Below are 19,931 nucleotides of genomic sequence, written 5' to 3'. Positions count from 1 at the left end.
TATGGATGGAAATGCAGAATGAAACAGAATGAAGTGCAAATATCTTGCTGAGACAATGCAAACAGTAGTGCCCCAAAGACAAAATTCACCTAGAAACTGCTCCTGTTTAAATCAAACATGTGGAAGACCTAGATACCACTGTAAATGGGTTTGCTGATTCACTCCCTCCTCTCCCAGACTATAAAGATCAAGTAAGCCACATCACAAAGCAGTTAGAGACTATACCCTTCACCTCACGCTGTGATCCTTTCCACCTTTTCTGTGTGATCATCAGGGATTGTCTCAGACACTATTAATGTTTTGCAACTCTGAAGCTAAAGCCATCAGCCTTTCCAGAATCACTTTTGTCAGTTCCATGGGAAAACCATCAAGTCTTTGTTACACCATGAGACAGCTCCATTATCTCTTGAGGATGCAAACAAGGACCAGCCACCTTGCAGACAGCTGCCCACTGTTACTCACAGTTTACCCATGGACTCAGTGTGCACACCAGGTCCCTCTCACTCGCTGTATTGCCCTCAGACTCCATCTCTGAGCCACTCGCCAACTTCAGTGGAACCTACTCTTCAGGTCTGGTTATGACCACCCCTTCTAACCCCTGATTTCTTGCTATCCAGCCTTTCACATCTTTTCTTTCAGTTAAGCCTTGTATGGTTCTTAAGGTTGTACATTTCGCAAAAACCCCTCTTATTTCATTAAAACTGGAGTCTTGCTACAGTTAGTACCGGTATACATAGTTGTAAAAGATGCCAGTAGTTCCTGTACTCTTGCAGGCATCTTTTCCTCCAAAACACCACGAAAATGCTGACCCCGTACATGGGAACCCCACACCTTTTAAGGTAACAATGGCAATGCATTTTAACTTCATCAGAAGGGACTGAAAAACAATCCTGAACATAGCCCTTTTTGTCCTGCCTCACATACTTTTACAAGCAAAGAATGTAGAGCTTTCGCTTTCTCTCTCTCTTTGAATCCCTCATCATTTCTTCAACTCTAAGCATTCCTTAAATAATGCAGGCCTGGCAATCCATCTGTCCTTGAGGATAAATGAGATAGCAGTAGAAAGGGGCAGTCCTGTCAGCTTGGGCTTTTGATCACAGTTCATGGGTTTTGCAAAAGCTTGTACAGCAGTCCCTCTTGGAGTGCTGCTGTTTCATCCGATGTGTCTGTTTATGAATTTCTCTTCACACGCACTCTTAATTCTTGCTTGTACTTTCAGTACAATTCAGAGTAATTCACCTTGGATGACACCACGTGAAAGCCATGCTCAGACACTTGAACAGCAGTGGTTGAATTGGGCGTTCCATCTCAAAAACAAATGACAAGACAGGATTCGACCTCCCACCATCTTACTGATATTTATAATTTACTGTATATTTGCCATTTGATCTCAAAAAGCAAATGACAAGAGAGGATTTACTTTGACCTCCCATCATCTTAACGATATTTTTAATTTACTGTATATACGTGACTATAAGTCGACCTAATGTATAGATCGAGGGCAGGTTTGAGGGCCATAATTTGGGATTTTGGTATGACCCATGGATAAGTCGAGGGTACAATTTAGAGACATGTAACAAAGGATGTAAAAGATGAAGCAAAGGAAAATCATGCCAAAAACATACAAAATTCTGGCAGGCATAATTGTTTATGGTCACCCTAAAGGCTGAATACATGCGACAGTAGAGATGGCTGGTGTTTCTTTTAGGTGTTCCCAGGATGGAAAAGGTGCTTCCCTTTTGCCTCTCTACTCAGAGAAAGGAAGTGACCATATATATGAGTTAAAGTACAGGACTTACATTGACCCATGGATAAGTCGGCCCATGTTTTGGGTCAATTTTTTTGCCAAAATTTCTAGACTTCTATATGAATATATACAGTAAGCAGAACTTGAAAATATAAATATGAATATATACAGAGAGAGCAGGGACTACAGCTCTCATAAAACCACAGCCAGCACTGCCATATGGTAATAGAGAATTCAGGGAGTTGTATTTCACAGAAGCAACATTTTCAAGCTCTGCATATAATACACAAGGCACCTCGTTGCTGTTTACTACAAAAAACAACAAAATTATCTGTCCCTGCATCATATACTCTCTAACATTATGGCAAGCATCTTCCCCAAGGCTCTAAATATCTCAGTTAAGGAGCCAAGGTCAATAGCCTTCAAAATAATTCAGATTTGTCCTAAAAATGGAGAAGGAATTCCAATTAGATTCACTCAGATCGTGTCTTTCTAATAGAGCTGGAGCAAACTAATGCCAGGTTATCATATGTTACAGCAAAAGATACACACTAGAAGCTTTAGTCCAACAAAATCTGGAGGACCATATGATTCCTACACTTGCTTTAAAACCATAAAAACCTTGGGGAGGAAATATGTCCTTCTGTGGTTACCTATCTTGACTCTATGATCAAAATCTGAGGTCATGGACTGGGTACCCTGTCAAATGAAATATACCCTCCAATTGTCCTGATTTGGCAGGAAAGGTCCAGATTAATTCTCTGTCATCCTTGTTTTCTGGTGCCTTTACAATGAGATATGTCATAGATTTTTCCTCTCCCTCCCTCCTTTCCTCTTTGTCCTCAGCTTACTTCAGTATCTTTAGAATTTAAAGAGCAAAAGTTAATTGAACTCAGAACCTCAGAAAGGAGGCAGGTGGAGCCTTGCCCTTCCCAGTATGCTCATGCAAAAGTAAACTGCTGCAGCTACTCCCCATCAAACACAGACTGAATCCCTTTGATTGACCTGAAGCACTCCTGTCTTGTCTGGACTGATTCTAAGGCATAGCTGAGTTAGCCTGTGCCAGTACACAAAGAGATCTTGTAGCACCTTTGAGGCTAACTGAGAAAAAGAAAGAGGTTGATAGCATAAGCTTTCATGGATAAGGTAGAATTAAGGCTACAAAAGCTTATGCTACCAATTTCTTTCTTCCTCTCAGCCTCAAAGGTCCTTTTGTCTGGATTAAACTTCATCTTGTTTGCCCTTACCCAGTCGTTTATTGTGACAGACGCTGGTTTAGAATCAAGACAGCTTCCTTGGATGGAGGAGAAAGGAATAATTCTGTACTGGTTCTCCAGACACTATACAAATAGATTTAAATAAAGTTACTGTACAAGTAAATGATAAATTTAAAGTTTGCTAAATGATCTAAGAATTCTGTCCCCTGTGAGTTCATATCCAAGGTGAGATCTGAATAAGAGATTTTCTAATAAACTCTCTTATGTATTGTATGATATCAGGGCAACATGAACTGAATCTGTAAATTGGACAGCCTGGGAAGAGAGAAGATGAGGGATTAAGAAGCACACCTGTCTTTTCTTTTTTTATTTGAGAGAAGCATCATTTTCTAATGTATGTGTGTTAACTTGCAGCTCCAACTGCACATGACATATGTTTCCAATCCCTTAACAGTCATCTATCTATCTATCTATCTATCTATCTATCTATCTATCTAGAAAAACTGAGCCAGGATGGTGTAGTAATTTGAGTGCTGGACCAAGCACTGAGAGACTAAGGTTCAAATCTCCGCTTGGTCATGTTATCCCACTGGGTGACCTTGGCCAAGTCACATTCTCTCAGTGGAAGGTAAAGGCAAACCCAATTTAAACAAATTCTCCAAGAAACCCCCATGATAGGCCCACCTTAGGGTTGCCGTCAGTCAGAAAGGACTCGAAAAAGTGCACCACAACAATAGACAAATTGGAGCAAGTTCAGAGATGGGCAACAAGGATGATAAGACATAGGAGAAAAGGTTGAAGGAGCTGGGCATGTTCATCTTGGTGAAGAGAAGATGTGTGTGTGACATGGTTGCACTCTTTAAATGTCTCAAGGGCTGTCACAGAGAGGACCATGCTTCCTCAGAGAGTAGGACTAAGTCCAATGGTTTTTCAGTTACGGGAGGATAGATTTCAATTGAACATTAGAAGGAACAGTATAGTAAGGGCTGTAAAAGTTGTTTGACAGTGGAAATTATTACTGATGGATGGTGGGTTCTCTTTCTTTGAATGCTCTTTCCTGCATTTAGTGAAGGGCTGGATACAATGGCCTATGGGAGCCATTCAAACTCTATTTTTAAAAAAATTTGGCTCACCAATGGAAGTACAGTTGGCCCTCCACATTTGTGGCTTTGATATTCATGGATTTGATTAATATGTTCTTAGGAATCTCTAGATCCTCCAGTGCAACTTCTGGTGGACGTTGAGCTGGAGTCAGGCTGGAGCACCAAGAGATTCCTAGAGAGACCATATTAATCAAATCCATGAATAATCAAAGCCACAAATGTGAAGGGCCAATTGTATTTCCATTGGTGAGCCGTTGGACCTGGTCCTCTGGGGAAGCAGAGAACAGGTCTGCCCCCTCTTCTCTGTGATGGCCCTTTAGGAATTTAAAGATTGCAACATAAAGTCACCCTTCTGAGAACACTTCTTTAGGCATTTGTAGGTCCTCCAGTGCAATTCTTTGGTCAAACTCTGGCAGAGTTCATTATTGCATTATAAATGTATACAGTACTACGGTACATTCCACAAGGATTTGAATTTTTTAAAAACAAAACTGTAGATCACATGATTTAGGTAAGTCCACCACCACTGTAATGATACCCCCCAAATCTGCTACTTCTATCAAGTAAGCTGCCGCACTCAGTCTCATAGTAGGACCACTTTTTTAACCAGACACAAACCTCTTTGGGGAGCTCCCAGCATCAACAACCTCATTTTAAAGTCACAAGGAGCTTTGCTGAGTGAGAGCATTTACCATTTGCTTTCCTAAGAGATCCCCGAAGGAATTGGGATGATTGTCAGCAAGCTGAATCTCAAACCTGATTATTACAAAACAAATTCTTCTCTTGCCTGCTGATGATCTCCAAGCATATGGGGAGGATAACCTGATGTGACTTTCTCTCTTGTAGCTTTCTCTTCCTATTATTGATATTTTTAGTGCAGCAAATGTTTGCACAAAAAAGATGGGAGGAAGCACCAAGAAAGCTAGTGGAAATGTAACTCATAAGCACCAGAAAGATGCTACCTTTCAGTGTAGGCATTAGTTAGGTGGCTCTGTTTTGAAGAGGAGGATGTATAGTGTGCCCTACACATTCACTGGAATTAGAGGCACAGGACCTCCATAAAAGTGGGGAAACTGCAAATAAAAAAACTACTCCTTTTTTTTTACATGAGAGAACACCTCTCAATGAATCTCTAGGTCCTCCAGCACAACTTTGTGATCAACATCTGCCTTAGGACTGGAGCATGGCTTTGGTGTGGCTTCCACCCTCTTGGGACGCAAGCGTCATTTAAATAGCACACTTCCAAAGTGGCCCAAAGCAGCTTTATTTTGGAAAACACAAGGATGCTAGGAAAGGTAGAGAGATGTAGAAAAAGTGGAAGAGTGCAGGCCAGAGGGACAGGGAGGCCAAGGGCCTGAATTTGCAGGACCTGAGTAAAGTAGAGGAGGACAGGGGGTCTTGGAGATGCCTCATCCACAGGGTCGCCATGAGTTGGGGTCGACTCAAGGGCAATTAACAACAAGAAAGACTACCAAGCTAGTGTGGCATATTGGTTTGGGCTTTGGACTAGAAGCATAGGGTTGGAAGAGACCCCAAGGGCCATCCAGTCCAACCTACTCTGCCATGCAGGAACTCACAATCAAAGCACCCCAAGCAGATGGCCATCCAGCCTCTGTTTAAAGAGCAGCAGCTCTCAACCTGTGGGTCGCAACCCCTTTGGGAGTCGAACGACCCTTTCACGGGGCTGGCCTAAAACCATCTGAAAACACATACTGTATGTCCAATGGTCTTAGGAACCGAGACACCACAATTTTATGGTTGAGGGTCACCACAACACAAGGAACTGTATTAAAAGGTTGCAGCATTAGGAAGGTTGAAAAGCACTGCTCTAGAGAGTCCAGGGTTTAATTCCCTGCTCAGCCAAGGAAACCCATTGGATGACCCCATGATTGGGTCTCCATATTTCAGAAACGACTTGAAGGCACACAGCTACAAGTTCCATGCACCTACTTTTGAGTAACCCTGCCAAAGGAATGGGTTTTGCAAAACAAAACAAAAACCCTCCCACGAAAAGAAAGTGCTTCCCCCCCCCCCCCCTTCGCCAGCACTTCCGAACCAAACAGACCAGAGCCATTGGAAGCTGCACAAACGAAGTGACTATCCCCACGGAAGAAATAATCCAGTTTGGCACCACTTTAACTGCCATGGCTCTATGCTATGGAACCCTGGGGTTTGTAGTTTGTTGTGGCACCAGAGCTCTCTGACAAGAGAAAGCTAAATACCTCACAGAACTACAGGTCCCAGAATTCCATAGCATTCATCCATGACAGCTAAACTGGTGTCAAAGTGGATTATAACTGCCAAAATGGTGTCCATGCTTCAAGTTCTGCTTCCACACAAGACACCTAAGGTCCAAAGCCCACTTTGACTGCCCTGGCTCAATGCTATGGAATCCTGGGAACTGTAGTTTTGTGAGCTTATTCAGCCTTCCCTGTCAGAGAGCTCTGGTGCCACAACAAACTACAAATCCCAGAATTCCATAGCATTCAGACAAGACAGTTAAAGCGGGGTTAAAGTGAGTTACAGCTCTCTGGCAGAGAAGGCTAAATAGCTCATCAAACAACAATTCCCAGGATTCCAGAGCATGGAGCCAGGGCACTTAAAGTGGGATCAAACTGCATTATAATTGCCCTGGCTCCATGCAAGGGAATTCTGGGAATTGTAGTTTTGTGAGCTCATTTAGCCTTCTCTGTCAGAGTGCTACATTGAACTACAAATCCCTATAGCAGGGAGCCATGGTTGTCAAAGTGGTGCCAAACTGGATCATAGCTCTCTCTGACAGAGAAGGCTGAGTAGTTCAGCAAACAACAATTCCCAGGAGCCCATAGCCTGGAGCCATGACAGTAAGGGGTCAATGTGGATTATAGCTCTCTGACAGAGCAGTTCACAAAACAACAATTCCTAGGAGTGTACAGCATGGAGCCGTGGCAGTTAAAGCGGTGCCAAACTGGGTCAATTCCTCAGTGCAGACGCAGCCTGAGCCTCTTGCAAAGGGCTTTACCTGATGGGCGGGGCTACAGTGTAAGGAAGAGGCGTGGGCGTGGCAATCGCTGCCTATGCTTCCGCGGTGGGCGTGGCTAAGCGGCGAGGCCACGCGGCGATTGGTTGCGTGGGGCGTGGCTTCGAGGAGGGGCGGTTGCTAGGGACGCCGCTGGGAGCAGCCATGGCCGGCGTGGAGAGCGACGACGTCGCGGCTGCCTTGGATCACATCGTCACCCAGTTCAACACCTACGAGGACTATCTGGACTCCCAGATCACCACCCAGGACCTCTTCTACCTGGAGGTCAGCCGGAGAGAGGGCCCCTGAGCACGCGCAGAGTGCAGTGCCCTGGCTCTTTCAGATCATTTTTGGTCGTTGTTGTTGTTGTTGTTGTTGTTATTATTATTATTCATTTTCTCATTATTATTTATTATTATAATTTATTATCTATTTTCTCGTTATTTATTTATTTATTTATTTTTCTCGTTATTTATTATTAATTTTTATTGTTGTTGTTATTTGTTTTTGTCATTATTATTTGTTTATTTTCTCATAATAATAATAATATTTATTTATATCCTGCCTCTTCCTGTATTGTATTATTATTATTGTTTTCTCATTATTTATTATTGTTATTATTATTTTTGTTGTTATTATTTATTTTTCTCCTTATTCTTTATTATTATTATCTCATTATTATTATTATTATTTTCTCATTATTATTATTTGTTTCTGTTGTTATTAATTTTTGTTGTAATTATTATTACTTATTATTATTATTATTATCATCTGTTTTTGTCATTATTTATTTATTTATTTATTTCATCCTCCTCATCCTCCTCCACCTCATTATTTATTTATTTTTCTCATTTTTATTATTATTATAGTCATTTGTAGCCCGCTTTTCCCCCCAAAAGTTGGCACTCAGAGCAGCTAAAAACAATCGAAAACATACAAAGAGTGGCAATTAAAATGGAATGGTTCCCCTTCTTCATCCTGGAGAGAAGTGACCAGTCCTTACATTTAGAAAGCAATTCCATAATCACAAAAAGTCAACATGGGTTTCAGAGAAATAAGTCATACCAAACAAATCTAATCTCCTTTTTTGATAAACTTACCAGTTGGGTAGATCAAGGGAATGCTGTGGATATAGTATATCTTGATTTTAGTAAGGCCTTTGACAAGATTCCCCATGACATTCTTGCAAAGAAGCTTGTAAAATGTGGGCTAGACAAAGAACCTGTTAAGTGGATCTGTAATTGGTTGACTGGCCGAACCCAAAGGGTGCTCAATAATGTTATTCAACATCTTTATCAATGACTTTTATGACAGAATTGGGAGCATACTTATCAAATTTGCAGATGACAGCAAATTAGGAGGAGTAGCTAATACCCCAGAGGACAGGATCAAGATTCAAAATGACCTGAATAGAATAGAAAGCTGGGCCAAAGCTAACAAAATGAAATTCAACACAGAGAAATGTAAGGTACTGCACTTAGGACAGAAAAATGAAATGCACAGATACAGGATGGGGGACACCTGGCTGAATGAAACTACATGTGAAAGAGATCTAGGAGTCCAAGTAGACCATAAGTTGAAGATGAGTCAACAGTGAGATGCGAGAGCTAAAAAGACCAAGGCGATTCTAGGCTGCATCAATAGAAGTATAGTGATGCAATAGATGTACATAGATCAAGGGATGTAATAGTGCCACTCTATTCTGCTTTGCTCAGACCACACCTGGAATACTGTGTCCAGTTCTGGGCACCACAGTTCAAAAAGGATGTTGACAAGTTGGAATGTTTCCAGACGAGGGCAACCAAAATGGCGAAGGGTCTGGAAACCTTATGAGGAGAGACTAAGGGAGCTGGGTACAGGGGGCCCTAGTTGTCTGCTGGGGTTTGGTTCCAGGACCCCCTGTGGATGCCAAAATTCGTGGATGCTCAAGTCCCATTAAATAAAATGGCATAGCAAAATGGTGTCTCTTATATAAAACTGCAAAATCAAGGTTCGCTATCTGGAATTTATACAGTGGGCCCTTGGTATCCCCTGCAGTTTGGTTCCAGGCTCCTTCTGTGGATACCAAAATCCATGGCTGATCAAGTCTCATTAAATATAATGGCATAGTAAAATGGTGTCCCTTATATACAAGGGCAAAACCAAGGTTCACCTATGGGAATTCAGATATTTTAAAAGTATTTTCAAACCACGGATGCTTGTTGTTAAAATTTTATTTCCTTGGTATTAATTCAACTGGGAAAATATGGGAATATTACAAATGTGTAATGCTACGTATCAACCTGCCATAAAACATGAATGAGCTAGCCAGGTTGATTCTAAAAGAAATCCTCATCTGGAGGAACCCTGAGCCTTGTGTTAACTACTGGACAGATCACAAGACTGTCCCCTGCCTTACAGTGCCATTTTGAATGGCTGGAGAACTTGCAGTTGTTTTCTTGTCTCTTCACTAAAAGCACACACTCCTGCCAAAACAACAACAACAACAAAGTCACATCTCTCTGATCAGATATGTTGTATTGTTAACTGCCCTTGAGCTGGCATTGACTCATGGTGATCCTGTGAATGAGACACTTCCAAGCCCCTCTGTCCTCCAGTGCCCTGCTAAGATCCTGCAGGCTGAGGGCCATCTGTCCATCTGGTAATGCAGTCTTTCTCTTTTTCTACTGCCCGCCACCTTTCCTGGCATTATTGCCTTTCCTAGTGAGTCATCTCTTCTCATGATGTAGCCAAAGTATGACAACCTCAATTTAGTCATCTTGGGCCCCATTCCCAGTAGTGGTTTTGCTCCTGAAGGAACTGGGCAGATTTGGGGGGGGGCCTCCCGAATCTCTCCGTAAGCGAGTGCCCACTACAAAATGAGGGGCATTTTAACCCGAATGCCTTCTTCAGAAATCGGGTTTAACATGAAGGTGCCTGTTGTCAATCGAGCGATCGCCATAGGTGACGTTTGCAGCACTCATTGGGGCATCGGAAGTGTGCTTCCCCTCTCCTTTTTTTTTTAAAAGAGCCAGGCACAAAATGCACCAAAATGTGCACATTTTTGTGCGTATGTGTGTGTGTGTTGTGGGCATTTGGGTCAGTGCAGTTTATGATCTGCCCTTGGCCCCATTTTCAAACCCAAAATGCAAGCTAATGTATCCTGTATCCCCCACTCCTTGCCACCCCAGAATGCATCTTACACTAATAATAATAATAATAATAATAATAATAATAATAATAATAAATTCCTCACCTCGGAAATGCCAGAATAGGATGCGATTGCCATGCATTCTTTTTTTGCTCTTAAAAGGAATTCAGGGCTACCCCTGAATTCCTTAGAGACAGTAGCAAAAGCATGTATCATTTTGCCAATTTGCCAAATTGACAAGAGCAACAAATGTAATATTCGAATTGTAGCATTCATTCGCAAGTCTTGCCCTTTGCAACATTTCCCCTTTGCTGGAAGCCAGCAAATGAAAGTGAAAGGGAACAAGCAGCTAGCCATGTTCTATCCATCTATATATCTGCCTCAAGAAAAAAAACATGCTCATATTATGTCAAAAATAATTTTAAAAAATAAAAAGGGGGGGAGGTGCCTGATGCGAACTCCATTCATGCCCTGCCTTTGACCTGAACTGAACTGACCCTTTTCCTCCTGCTTACATTCTCTTCAGAGGAGCTTTGCCATTGCCTTCCACTGAGGCTGAGAGAGAGTGACCTGTCAGTTCCAACTGTCCCATGGAATCAATTGGGAATAAAAGGGAAATGCAGCACAGGCATTCTGACTGTAGCATCCGCATATAACACAAATAATAATAATAATAATAATAATAATCCAAGAGCAAGAGGAAATGAAAGTAGCACAAGCAAGCACACAGACATGTCACCCAAAAAAATCATGCACTTAATGTTAACTTACATTAAGTTATGAAAATAGATGAAACAGTTACATTCTTGAACAAGAAGAAGAAGAATTCAGGCAATAGGAAGGTTCGTTATATGTTATATGTGTTTTAGGATAGGAAAGTTGTTGCATGGTATGGGAATTTGGTAATTTGTTGTTGTTGATACTATTTGTTCCATTTTGTGGTTTTGATGTTTGTTGGTATGATGTACTCCATAAAAATATATATTTTTAAAAAAATCATGCACATAGATTGTCAAAAATAAAAGAGGTTCCTTCTACAGCCTGATTTCCCTACATTCCTCCTCCAGCTTGGCCCCGCAGCCCAATTTCCCGTCAGTCCTCTTCCTCTTCTTTCCTTCTGACCCTCCCCTCCCTCTGAGCTGCCCTGGCTCCTTCATCCTCCTCCTCCTGCTCCGTTATAGAATGCCCTCCATGGTTCCCTTCTTCTCACAGCTCCTTCCTCCTCCTCCTCCTCCTCCTCCTCCTCCCTCCCCACGGATGAGGGGAGGGAATACCCGCCCTCTGACCTTAATCCCTCCCTGAATTTTCCCCGATCATGATCGAGGGCAAGTTCATATTTCACGGAAACTGGGTCTTTTCAGAAAAGATGGATTTTAGCCCGAATTTCGATAGCCCACGCTAAGGGGCATTTCCTTGTACATGCCTCAACATGGATTGTGACAGAATTGGGCCCAATATGAACTTCACGTGGAAGAATCAATTTCAAAACCGGGTTAAAAGGTAATGTGAATGGGCCCTTGGCTTCCAGGGAGGATTCAGGCTTGATCTGTCCTAGATCCCATTTATTTGTCTTTTTGGCTGTCCATGGTGACTTTAACATTCTTCTCCAGCACCATACCTCAAATGAATTGATCTTCTTTCTATCACCTTTCTTCGCTGTCCAGCTTTCACAACCATAGCACACCATGGCTTGAACAACCTTAACTTTGGTATTCAGCTTGATATCTTTGCACTTCAAGATCTTGTCTAATTCTTTCATAGCTACCCTTCCCAATCTCAGCCTTCTTATTTCTTGACTGCAGTTCCCATTCTGATCAATGTCTGAGCCAAGGTATGGAAAATTTCTTATCTATTTAAATATTTATTTAAATATCTTACCTAGTACTAATAGACAATTCTTTTTCCCTTGCTTTGAGACTATAGAATAGCTGCTTCTGGTTCGCAGCAGCAAAGTACCAAGTGTGAGAAATGCTATTCCAAGGAGAAAATCAATTTAAAAAGTCCTCATATACTATTGTTTGCAGATCTTTATTGTCGCTCTTTTGACTGCTCATCATATTCTAGTCACTGCTCTTCATTAATCAGTTTCTCATTCTCCATTTCCTTTTCCATAGTTTCTTTCTTTCCCCTAATATGCGATGCTGAGCCTTTCATGCTTCAACAATGAGAGTCCAAGGGCAAGCATGTGGTACAAGAGTTTTCAAGAGATATTTAGGGAGATTATTGAGAATGTAAAGGGAAGTCAGAGCAGGCTAGAGAGTAGAATGGGGAGGAGATGAGTCATAAGACTGACAACCAAAATCAGGTGTGAGGATATATATAGGTTAAGTTGAGAATTAGAATTAGATATATTAAATATAATTAGCTGCTTCAGTGGAGCAGTGAATTAAGAACTCACTGCAAAAACAATCTTTCTGAATGGATTTTTATAAAGAGGAATGTTGAGTTCTGCTTCCCAGATTATCAGTGAGAGAACATGAAGGGTAACAAAGGTTGAAAACAAATGCTAAACTTGTTGATCCAATGTGCCTTGCTATCTTCCCCCCCCCCACCTCCCGTAACAGCAATAAAATCATTGACTTACTACTACAGTAGTTGTATCTCTGTCCAAATATGGTCCAGAAAAATACATGTAACATTTGTGCTGTGAAGACTGCAACAAACTTTCTGGTTAAGTCTCCCTATTTTGTAACTTTGTTGTTGGTTGACTACAAGTCATGTATGACTCGTGGCAGCCCTAAGGCAAACCTCTTATGGGGTTTACTTGGCAAGATGTGTTCAGTGGGTTTCCCATTGCATTCTTCTGAGAGAGGGTTTCCCTGGCCAAATACTAATTGAAACCCTGGACACTTGGAACCCTAGTCCAGTGCTCAGACTACACCACACTGGCACTCTTATTTCTACTGGGTGGATATACAGATAGCATGGGTATCTGCCATAATCCTTTGTGAAGGGTTCATTTCTGGGCCTGTTACTTTTTTCCCAATAAAGCATTTGGGGGGGGGGTCACACATACTCCTAGACAATCCAGTAATGTGTCCATAAGTTCGCTTTCTCTTCTAGCTCTTTGGATAAAGGGTAATCCAAAATCCAAGTCATGTATAGGAAGATGGTGTGAGGATGGGAAGTTAGCTCCTTGTGGTTCTCCTGTCACTGGAGATGGGTACTTGACTTTCCTTTAGGAACAGCTCTGGTCAACATGTTAGGTAAAATTAGTGATGTTTGGTATGAGCTGGCTCACCAATGATTGGAAAACATCTACTGTAGTCTCCATGTTGCCATACTCTTGCAAATTGTATAAGTGGTTGTGTGCTGTATGTGTACATACACAAATATTTACAGTGCTTGAAACCATAAAAGAACATTATCATATTAGGATTTATAAATCAGTACTATCACTTTGAGATTTATTTCCAGCTGGAAGCCATCATATTCCAAATTGCTCCTGAAGTCGAAGTCAATTTGAAGGTTTTTGACTGAGCTTTGATAAATATGTAAGGCTTCTAAATGATATGGAAGGCAAGTCAGGCATTTGCATTTCAGCTTAGATTCCTCCAGTCTCTTATGCAAAAGTGTCTGTTCCAACTCCTTTCTCTGTCTTACTAAAATAATTACAAAGCTCCTGTTGGTTAGGACTCTCTCCTTCCCGAAGCTTTCAGCCTTGAAAATGTTGAGTGTTCTTAGATTACATTGGAACCTGTCTTCACAATTTATCATCCATGAAACAAAGTGCAAGTACTGTAATCATGTAATTGTGGTCTCCCATATGTTTGCCCCTGTTTTTCCAGGCCTGGCATCCCCACATGGCATGATCAAGCAAATGCCAGTGTTGTTTGCAAGGAACCTATTCTGTTCCTTTCAGTGGTCACAGTCGTACCTGCTATCTTGTTCCTCAAATGCAATCTGCTGCACTATGGGTAAAAAATATGGTGGTCAAGCCATGGTTATGATCCACTTTAATCTGGTTATTCCACATTGGTATTTGCCAGTTTAAAAGCATATCTGTTTGTATACACTTTTGGAAAAGACTCATCTGATTGATTTGTTTTTTACTGCTGCTGTTTGTAATGTTTTAATGGTATTTTTAAAGGAAATTTGTAAATTTATTATTTACATGATATTTTGAATTTTAGATGCACAATTTTCTGTTTTTTCAACTCTGGATTTTATGTATCTTACATGATTTTTTAAAAACATATTTTTATTGTAAGATTATTAGCTCCCTGAGTGCTTATGAGGAAGGGAAGGATATAAACCAAATAAATAAGTAATGCATTGCATTTAGAGAAAATGAAGATGGCAGCTGCAATTTTGGATTTGAAGAGCCCTGCCCACTGAGATGAGAACAGGGTTATTCTCTGTCTCGATTCAAGGCCTTGCCTTCTCTCTATAAAACCTATGTAGAAACCTGCAACATGCTAATCTTTGAACGGTGGTTGCATCTGGATGTCCCACTGCACTGATGCAATTTATTGGCCACCAATAGTGTTGGCAGCCATGTAACAACCTTTGCATTCTACGTTGTCTACTTTGTCCCATATGAATTACAGCCTGCCTTCCATATCCACAGATTTTTTATTCACAGATTCAAGTATGCAGTGCTGAGTCTGAAAGATTGTGTACCGAAAGCCACATGAAAAGTGATTAGTTTTAGTGAATTAAATTGATTGCTGTTCTCCACCTTTGCCACTAGGTGGAAATATTATTTCATTTTTGGGTGAATGATGCTCTTGAGCAGCTAAGAAGTTTCATAATAGGGAAGAAACACTGCACATTGTAGAAGACTATGCAGGATTATTCTTGCCCTAAAGTAACACTCTTTCATAGTTGGTGATCCACAAGCCACACAAGGGCCACAACAATGTCCCTTCCTTTTTTACAGAGCAAGATTCTGTTAATCTTTTATTTTCTCTTATTTATTCTGGTTCACCTGAACTTTTGTTTGGTCTTTCAGAATGAAGAAATGGCCCGCCAGCTGGTGGAGCTAGGCTTTCGGGGAAGTGGAGAGGTGCTGAAAAGGGAAGACTTTGAAGCGAGGAAAGCAGCTGCTGAGGCTTCAAGGCTCTCCGAAAGACACCAGAAAAAGTAAGCAGAGTGTATGTACTGGCATTGGGGGGGGGGGGGGGGAATAATAAAAAAGGAAAAAAAAAAATGAGTTGGGATATATTTTAAAACATGGGGACCCCCTAAAATTAGTGCATGGAAAGCTGTCAGACTTTTAGGAACTGGCATCAAACTTCTCAACTGTGTACCTCAAGATCATTGTTTACATCCATTTGTCAAAGTGCACTGAACCCTTGAGGGAGATGGCCCACTCTTTATGTCAAATACATTCCTTGCCTGCCTCCAGTCAGTCACTGCTGTTGATAGGAAATGTTGCCACATTTCTCCACTGGCGGCACCTATTCCCTCCCCCCCTTCCATCCCCACTGTAGATATAGCAAAATGCTCCTCCTCTTAGAGGAGACTGTGTTACATTTGTACATTGATTGATGCTTTGGAATTGCTGCTTTGCCATTAAGAACAGTGATCCATGCAGGAGCCCAAAGTAGATCTCTTCTGTGTATGTTAATAGAGCCATTAGAAGTGCAAGAGTGAATTATACCTCTAAAGGTTATTCAAAAAAATATCAGGCCTTGTTTCTCAGACATTTTAGGAATCAGTGGGTTTGGTGCTCAAGTGACTTGAGAACGTTTGAGTTGTAGCCATAGTAGCTTATGTGGAGATGAGCCTCTGTAGGACAAAATAACCAAAATACTAAAGGGCCCACATTGCTCACCTTGGAGCAAAGAGCAAGGATTTGGGAAGAGGAACATAATCATTCTGCCCTGTGGTGTGTACTCCTCTATATCGATCTTCTTATAATGAGGCTGGACAAATTTGATGAATATAGTGTACTTCCCCCTGGAGGGATACCTTCTCACAATTTCTCTCCTATTTTGAACTTAAAGAAACCCTCCTTACAGCCCTAGGGGCTGTGAGAGGAATCTGTGCATACTTTCTCCAGCTTGTTTTAGGCCAAGGAGAAGCTTTTCTTTTCATATCCATAATTTTGGGCCCAAAATCTGCCTTTATTTGTAAGTAGACCAGTTTCAAAATTTGTGGGGATAACCTCACATAGGGCCTTGGGTTGGGAGAACATGTTCACAGGACTGATCCAAAATGACTGAATTCATCACAAGGGAACATTTTTACTTTCTGTCCTGTAAATTAGAGGCAATTATTTACAGCATTCACCTGTATAATATTCTCCTAACAATATTTTCGCCTACTCTTATGGGAGAAACTATTGTTTATAAAAAATAGTTTGGGGATTTTTACCAACTGTTTATGTATTGAACAAACCAATGAAATAATTATTAGAAGTTGTACCTTTGTACAGATCAATCCTTGTGGCAAGTAAAAGAAAATGCAATAGATTTAGCAAGGCTTTCTAACAATAACTGGCATTTTTTGTCTTTGCTTAATTGTGCTACCCTGAATAGCTATGGGACTCGCACACTCAGAACTTCCGGGAGTAAACTATTGGAGGTCCCTAGATCCAACTATATACGGACCTCACAGAGGGCTTTTACTATTGCTGCCCCCTCCCTATGGAATAAGCTCCCTGCAGAGCTTCGCACCGCCACCTCGTTAGCTGTTTTTAAAAAACAGTTGAAAACATACCTGTTTCGGTTGGCCTTCCCACCTTAATTTGTTTATTTATTTTCCTGCCCCCTTTCTCCCATCTTCTCCCCCTCTCTTTGACCCTGGATTGATGTCTCACTTTGCCCCTGATACGTGTATTTCCCATTTTATTGTTTTCCTGTTCCTGTTCTTGTAATAATGTTTTTAACTGTTATATTAGATTTTAACCTGTATTGTAATGTTTTTATAAATCTTGTAAGCCGCCCTGATCATTTTTTATGGAAGGGCGGGGTATAAATAAAATTTATTATTATTTTATTATTATTAAATGTTTGTTCTAACTCATATTGGACTGTTGTAATCAAGAAAGAATCTCCTTTTCCCCTCATGAGATGTGAGATTGTTTTCTATCAAGAGGTTGTCTTGGTTATTGGATCATTTTCTTAAAATTCCTGTTCTGGTCAAAGAAATACTACTGTCAGGGTAGTAGTAAGAGTCAACACTTACTGTAGCAACAAAAACACAGGATTTGGACTCTGCCTCTTCAATGCTATATTGATGCACATGGTTCTGTTCAGAGGCTTAAAGAAAAATGAAGGCTACGATGCTATAGGGATTCAAGGAAGGGCCCAAGGAGTAGACCACCAGCGGAACAAAGATAAATGTTAGAAACAGGTGGGCCTTGGTGTGGGATAAATGTTCAGTGTAGAACATTTTTGTGTGACAGAAGTTAATCAGAACATTTTTCTGGTAGGTTAAAAAAATCAAAAATATAAAAACACAGGAGATCCGTTGCTGGCTCTTCCTGTCACAGGACTCGTGAATCAGCAGCTTATGTCAACATTCTTGCATCTTTCTACATGCCTGAAGAACACCTGGATATTTGTGTTGTAGTGTACAGAAACCATGGATCTCTGTGCATTTGCCAAGTTGACTTGCGTAGGAAGGCTTGCTTTAAAGGGAAAGATGTGTGGACAGCCTTTTCTGATTCAGTTGGTGACTGATCGTGTGCCAATATATTGCCCAGGAGAGGATTATTCCACATCTTCTAATCAGAGTTCATACTTGTATAACTATACATAGTTGGGGAAGAGGACATCTGAGCTACTATAGCATGTATTATAATATCTGTCCCTATTTACCCCTGTAGTTCAGTAGGCCTGAGCATAACTGAATATTCCTATGAAGTCCCTGCAATCAGCTTTGAGTTTTTATCTCTTATTCTCCACCTCTCACTTTTCAAATTGCATTCTCTGCCTTTAAGACCATGTGTCTGGGTTACTTGGGAAAGGTATCCAAATCAGCACATGGTACTTCTAAAATGTTGTGAACCTTGACACGTTTTCATTGAAAACAACAACACCGCAGCTATGGCCAGTTTTCATTAGAACTGCCAGTGAGGAATATGAAGATATATTCATCTTAGTTTTCTGGACAGCCACAGCTTTCCTGAGTTGTGTTACCAACTTCTCTGGAGCAGTACTTCCCTCTATGACAACTGTGAGAGTCAGCATGGCAGGTTGAACTAACACATCAGGAGGCCTGGGTCTGAATTCCCATTCAGTCTGGAAAACCCACTGGGTGACCTTGGGCAGGTCATACACTCTCAAGCCTTACAGGAGGCCAATGGCAAACTTCCTCTGAATGCATTATGCCAAGAAAAACATAGGAGAGGGTCACCACAAATTGGAGTTGACTTGAAGGCATGTGACACTGCAACAAGTGGTGTGCAAGCTTTTCATTTGGTGTACAAGTGATAAGGTTGTGGCTGTGGCCAATCCCAGCTTCCACATGTGTGAACTTGTGGTTGACTGAATGTGTAAACATTAAGCTTTTTATATGCATGTATGAAATGCTTATCATATTAAACTAGAACTGGCCTAGCAGTTCGGATTTTTTGTTCACTTGTGTCTGATGTTCCAGAGTTTCTGTCAGTTCTGCCTTCTTCCCACAGTACAAGGGAATGTTTGGAGGTGGGGTAGTAAACAAGTGTAGAAATCAACATGCATAACAGATTCAAGTTGTATGTAGAGAGATCTTGTAGCACCTTTGAGACTAACTGGAATAAAGAAGTTGGCAGCATGAACTTTCCTAGACTTCATTCTACTTCCTCAGATACATTTAATGGAGTGGAAACCAAGGACCCACATATATATGCCATTGGTATGTGAGAATGTCAATTCAAATGTAAAATCCTTTCAGGTTGTCTCCTCTTTTCCAAAGGATCATCGATGCTTCCCAAATTAATGCTTTGCCTTCTCCTGTTTGCCTTTTGCTAGCCAGACTGAATTCATATGGACTCACTTTACAACTGTCTCTTTACTTCCCACCAAGCAACCATCCTTGCAGGGAACACCCTTCCACACCTGCTCTCTATTGATGAAAGAAGCCAATTCAAGTTGATCCATGTAAACATGTTAAGACTTGGTCTCATGAAGCCTGAGCTCCACTTCTGTGATCCCAAAACCAGGTTTCTAAAGCTGGTTCCAAACATTGTATACAGAATGTACTTTAAACTTTGGAAAATTAAGTTCAGGCCAAATTAAGGTTAGTTATGTTTTAGTTCAGTTCAAATGAAAAGACATGTTACTCTATACTAACTGAAGGTGCATTGATTACAGTGAGGCTAAAATGTGGCCACTTTAATCTGGCTTCACGTCTTTAGTTGTGTTTTATGTATGTTAGCTGCCTTGGGTCCCGCTTTGGGAGAAAGGCGGGATAAAAATAAATAAATAAATAAAATTTAGTCTGTTACGTATCACTTGCCATAATTGGACAGTTTTATTTATTTTATGTATTAAATATTTTACACCCCACCCTGTATCAAGAGATCTCTGGCCCACTTACAAATAGCATTAAAACAGATTAAATAGGTTAAAAACAGTAAGAATTTAAATAAGCTAAAGCATATTAAACAATATGCTGAGTTAAAAACAGATTTTTAAAATTTAGATGTTTTAAAAATGATATATAACAGTATTTGAGTTGAAATAATGAGACCCAGAGATTTTGGAGAACAACTAAGTATTAACTTGGTGCCTAAAGGTCATGAGTATTGATGGCAGCCGTGATTCCAGGGGAAAAGCATTCCACAGTTTGTTCATTTTAT

At 40.9% G+C, this 19,931-nt stretch overlaps 1 protein-coding gene across 4 annotated transcripts in view; it reads left to right on the top strand.

Moving 5' to 3' along the window:
• Window positions 1–7,230: 7,230 nt before the first annotated feature.
• Window positions 7,231–19,931, top strand: part of CFAP299 (cilia and flagella associated protein 299) — a 296,430-nt gene continuing 283,729 nt past the window's right edge. For 3 of the 4 annotated variants that reach the window (XR_006104115.1, XR_006104117.1, XM_042469009.1), the window contains exons 1-2: window positions 7,231–7,350; window positions 15,150–15,280. Coding sequence is in view for 1 of the 4 variants with exons in the window: in XM_042469009.1 (XP_042324943.1) it covers window positions 7,231–7,350; window positions 15,150–15,280 (251 nt within the window). In the remaining 3 variants the exon portion in view is untranslated. Of the gene's footprint in view, window positions 7,351–14,957; window positions 15,006–15,149; window positions 15,281–19,931 lie in introns of those variants that run through there. The other variant, XR_006104116.1, reaches the window with a different exon arrangement.

The sequence above is a fragment of the Sceloporus undulatus genome, chromosome 5, assembly GCF_019175285.1.
Source record: "Sceloporus undulatus isolate JIND9_A2432 ecotype Alabama chromosome 5, SceUnd_v1.1, whole genome shotgun sequence".
Classification (NCBI taxonomy): Eukaryota; Metazoa; Chordata; class Lepidosauria; order Squamata; family Phrynosomatidae; genus Sceloporus; species Sceloporus undulatus.
Note: the sequence above shows the minus strand (reverse complement) of the source record. Positions and strands in the feature narration are given on the sequence as shown.